This window comes from Orycteropus afer, unplaced genomic scaffold (genome assembly GCF_000298275.1).
Source record: "Orycteropus afer afer isolate SDZICR_OR568_19922 unplaced genomic scaffold, OryAfe1.0 scaffold00067, whole genome shotgun sequence".
In the NCBI taxonomy this organism is placed as follows: domain Eukaryota; kingdom Metazoa; phylum Chordata; class Mammalia; order Tubulidentata; family Orycteropodidae; genus Orycteropus; species Orycteropus afer.
In genome coordinates this window covers 10,166,372-10,171,310 of record NW_006921654.1, presented here as the reverse complement: position 1 = coordinate 10,171,310, position 4,939 = coordinate 10,166,372, and the positions used below count along the sequence as shown (strand labels likewise).

Genomic DNA, 4,939 nt, shown 5'->3' with positions numbered 1-4,939 from the left:
CCAAGATTATCTTCTGTGTCTGTGTTAATTGGTTTCCCTTTTCTTTGTTGAAGAGGGTCTGTGCAATCCTTCTGCCTAGTCCGCCATCTTGCCCTGCCTCTCCCAATAGTATTTTCTTGAGGAACATTATAAAAATGATTTCATTGTTCATCTAAATATACTTTTGACTACACAGCCTTTCTCCCATGGACCGGTTGGTTAATAGGTTTGAACTGCTAACCTTTTAGTTAGCAGCCAAGTGCTTTAACTACTGTATCAGCAGGGTGCCTTAAGTTGTTTTGACTAAATAGCCAAAAATTGTTAAGAAAAATTATAAAAAGGGGTGTAAATTGGCTGGAATTCATTGAACTAAATGCAAAACATTTTTGAAGCCACAATAATGATAGCAATGCAGAGTAATGGTAGACCAGATAATGCAGATTCAAGAGAAGAAAAAAAATACTAGACCAACTATGTAAGAAATCTTAAAAGCATCACAGAGTTTTTAATCAAGTGGGTGTGGCAGAAACCACATCCCAGGTGCGAAGAGAGAACCAGCTATCCTTCAGTGCCCAGCTCAAATGTCATCACGTTAGTGAATTCTTTCCTTGACCTCCTAGATAGAAGTAGGTCCTTTTCAAAAGTCCTACAGTTCTTTGTGTATCAAAAAAAAAAACAACCCAAAACTGTCACTGAGTTGATTCTAACTCATAGTGACCCCACAGGACAGAGTAGAACTGCCTCATGGGGTTTCCAAGATTGTACTCTTTACGGAAGTGCCACATCTTTTTTCCATGGTGCAGTTAGTGGGTTCAAACCACCAACCTTTTGGTTAGCGGCCAAGTGCTTTAAACATTGTGACATCACAGTGCCTTAAATTGCTTGTGTAATACAAAATGTATCACTTTTTGTGTGCATAAAATAAAAACATAGTTTAATTGAAGAACTAAGGTCCCTGCAGATGCTGAATTGCTACCTCCCGATGCGGTTTCTTGTATTGTGTTTTCCTTATTACAAAAGAAACATTCAGGGCAGAAAGAAAAGAAAACAAAACAAACGAATAAATAAAAAGAAAGAGACAATAATGACACTAAGAACACCCGTAGTCCTTCTCGGCTCTGTGAATACACTGCACACCGCCTCACACAGCAGTACTGGTGAACTGTGGAACCTGTTTCCTACATTCCTTGAGGGTACAGACCACACTGCTTCCCCTGTGCACGCCCCATGTCCTACACTCAGGGATGGGAGAGATGCCAGTGTGAGATGTTTAACTGCTGAGTGACTCCTTTCCCGTGCCATGCCGTGCACTCTCCAGTATTACCTGGGCTGGGATGGTGCCATTGTTCTTAAGGATGAGGGGTAGTGTCTCTGAATGACCGAGCAGAAGTCTCTTAAAAAGGAGCAAGGGGTTTCCGTGTTGATTATGGAGAATCGGCCGCACGACAGTCACTCGAGGGAGGTTACCCTCTCCCACGATGTCAAACACAAGGCTTCGGTTCTTGGTCAGGTTGCTGCAGGGGAACAGTGAGACCAAGATCTGTCAGCCTGGCCTGGCAGCAGTGGCATTCCACCGAGGGTGCGGCTTCAAGTCCTGCTGCAGGAGAGGGAGTCGGTACCTGGGCAAGCCATCCAGGGAGGCTTCGAAGATACACTGGTAGGCCTGCATGGTCTGGGGGGTGAAGGACACCGTGGCAAAGGCATGTGAGCGACTGGCAACACACATCTTGTTGGGTTCCACTTCAAAGATGTCGGTGATTCGCGCAACGGCCTGGGATGGAAGAGCAAGGACCAGGTTGTGTTAGATGCTTTGCATTTACACAGGGCTTGCAGCTCGTCTCTACTGCCTCTGCTGTGCACTCCCACCCTCTAAGCTCTGTGGTAGATACTCCAGGGCCTGTGTAGTCATGGTCCCTAGAAGGAGCAGCTAGATATTTTGGGACCTGACCTTGAGTAATACTTGGTTGAACTTGGCTAGATCCGTGAGTACTGATTCAAATAGATGAACTAAGTCAGTCGGACAGTTCTCTCTCACTGTATCTATCTATCTTTCTATCTCAGCTCAGTCGAGCTGCCAGAGATCGTTGGCGGCTGCTGATGTGGAGCTCAGCTGGAAGCATGAACCACACGCCTGTCGAGGAAGCCAGACTGGAGAATGGAGCAGATGCCCAGAGAGAAGCAGAGACACCACAGGTGAGAGACCACACGTGGCTGCTGAGGGGTGGATGGAGTATCTGCTGGTCCTCTGAGTGCTGGCTTTCAGGTGACTGTTCCAGTTCCAAAGAGGTCTGGCTACCGGTGTGTCTGAGATCTCTGACTCATCGCCATAAACCCTGCCTTGTTTGGCTAACCTGGTGGGTTTCTGCTCCTTGCAACTCCCAGAGCCTTGGCTAGAACAAGCTCCCCGACACTTTATCTGTCCCTTTCTTGTGGGAGATTCTGGGGAGACTGAGGGCACATCCACAACAAGGGGCTGAGACCTTGGCTAGAACAAGCTCCCCGACACTTTATCTGTCCCATTCTTGTGGCAGATTCTGGGGAGACTGAGGGCACATCCACAACATGGGGCTGAGACCCTCGTGCAGCTCTGAAAGGACGTTTTGTTTTCATGGGAAACAAGTGGCTTCAAGATGGACTGTTCCTTCTTGTTCTTAAGCTCAGAGTACTCAGGCTTCTTTGCTCTTTTTAAGGGATAACCTCTGAGTCTGCAAATTAGGGAGGAAAACACATAATGTCTGCAAATCTCATTAACAGTCTCTTTCTGTTTAGAAATCACGTTTGTTCTTTTTTACATTTCTGGTACAGAATAGAAAGAAACCTGCCTCTCAAACTGTCCCAAATTAGGTCACACAGTAATGGAGTCATACAAGGAGTTAGAGAGAACCCCCAACTCCACGCTGTCCAGTGAGTCACTCAGGAATGCACACCATACTCTGCAGCTGAGGTCAACCCATCTGTGGCCTCCACCACCAGCACCCAGTGAACAATGCCAGCTCTGGGGCATCAGGGCCACCCAGACCAAGATCCCACCTTTGGGCAGAGAGCTGGAAGCAGCTGCACATTTGACTGGAAATTAAGGGTGAGTAAGAGAAACCTGAGAGCTCTTGTAGCATAGTGCCTGAGGCATTGACTGCTAACCAGAAGGCTGGCAGTTCAAACCCACCAGCCACTCCTCGGAAGGAAGGATGGGCAATCTACTTCCATAGTGATACTGCCTCGGAAACCCAAGGAGGGGTCGCTATGAGTTGGATCTGACTCAACGGCAAATAACAACAACAACAAGGGAAACCTGTTGACCAAGCCCTCTCCCCAGTATCCTGTATTACCTGTTCCATTATAAGGAAAAGGATCTCAGTTGGCCTGACTCAGAGCAAAGGCACTTTGGGGCCAGGCAGACCCTGAGACAGAGATTATCTACTTGGTACATGGATGAAGAATAGCTTTAAACCTCACTCTAAATCCCTAGGCTTTGGGACCTATAGGAAAAAATTCATCTTTCTGAGCTTCATTAACTGTGAATGGGGATAATTATATAAACTCTAGCAGCTAACAACAACAACAACATATAAACTTTGAGTTATGAGGGTTAAATGAAACACAGTGCCTGGCATATAGGGGGCACTCAATAAATGCTCATCATTTCACTTTCTCTTTGTAATTTGCAACCTCCTACATCTCTCTAATACCCCAAAAATATGCAGGCCTGTCTGAAACTGGTATTCATATCTGAAGACACACCAGAGATTTTCCAGCATTGATTCAAGATATCAGTCTGACAAATCAAGAAGTCTAGTAAACTCCAAGCAGGATAAATAAAAAGAAATCCCCACCTAGACATATCACGGTGATTTGGCTAGCCCAGCCACATCTGCTAGACACCTTTGGAGAGATCTGTGGGTCTGTCTCCCCACAACACTTTCTATACCGTGGGCGACAGTGAGGGCTTGATGGATGGAGTTGCTCACTTGTGTGTATTAGTTTATCACAGAGTTACCCAGACCAGACACCAATGTGACAAATATATGGCCCTTGGTCTAGGAGAAACTGCCTGGTTACCTCACACAGTTTCCAGCAGGACAATTTCCTCTCATATATAGATGCTCCAGAGCAAGGGTTTCCCAGCGCTCTTTCCCTGGCTGGACACCAGCCAAGGTGGGCCACGGGCATTTGGAGTGACTTACCTTACTGGAGACAGGCTTAACCACGATGGTCACATCACAGGCAATCTTTCCCACATTGCTGATTTTGAACCGGGCCTTGGCCTGATGGCCCACCAGGACATTGCAGAAGATGAACTTGTTCTCATCCTCCAGAAACAGCCCTCTGCTCTCTATGGTCTGCAGGATGTGGTACAGGTTGACGTTGGAGCAGACCTGGTGCTCCTCAAATATCAAGGCATTGTCGTCAGTCACGAAGGCTGGAGAATGGAGGGAAGGTGGTGAGCTTGCGACTGACTGCCAGATTCCTGGCTCTGTAATTCCTAATTGGGAGGTTTGGGTTCTGACCACAGAGAATCATGGAGGCGAGGAAGGGGAATTCACACAACAGTGTGAGTGATGGGACAATTCTATCTTCTCTCCCTCTTTTAAGGAGCTCTGGTTGTGTAGTGGATAAGGGATTTGGCTGCTAATCAGAAGGTCAGCAGTTCAAACCCACCAGCTGCTTCGCAGAAGTAAGATGAGGCAATCTACTTCCATAAACACGTACAGCCTCAGAAACCCAGTGGGGGTGGCTATGAGTCAGAATCGACTTGATGGCAGTGAGTCTGGTTTTGGTTTGGTTTCTCCCTCTTTTTTTAAATTTTATTTTGATTTGGGTGAAGATTTACAGAGTAAATTCACTTTTCATACAGCAGTTCACATAATATACTTTGTCTCATGTCATTGATCAAAATTTACAATGCAACAGCTCCCCTCCCACTTCCTCCCCATAGTTACCTCTTCCAGTGTCCATCCCTCCA

At 46.5% G+C, this 4,939-nt stretch overlaps 1 protein-coding gene across 1 annotated transcript in view; it reads right to left on the bottom strand.

The window, feature by feature from the left end:
- Nucleotides 1-4,939, bottom strand: part of HYDIN (HYDIN axonemal central pair apparatus protein) — a 333,125-nt gene that overhangs the window by 60,557 nt on the left and 267,629 nt on the right. Inside the window, exons 60-62 of the mRNA XM_042780857.1 lie at nucleotides 4,161-4,396; nucleotides 1,599-1,750; nucleotides 1,304-1,493 (exon numbers count right to left, since the gene is read on the bottom strand). Of these exons, the coding sequence (XP_042636791.1) occupies nucleotides 1,304-1,493; nucleotides 1,599-1,750; nucleotides 4,161-4,396 (578 nt within the window). The remainder of the gene's footprint in view (nucleotides 1-1,303; nucleotides 1,494-1,598; nucleotides 1,751-4,160; nucleotides 4,397-4,939) is intronic.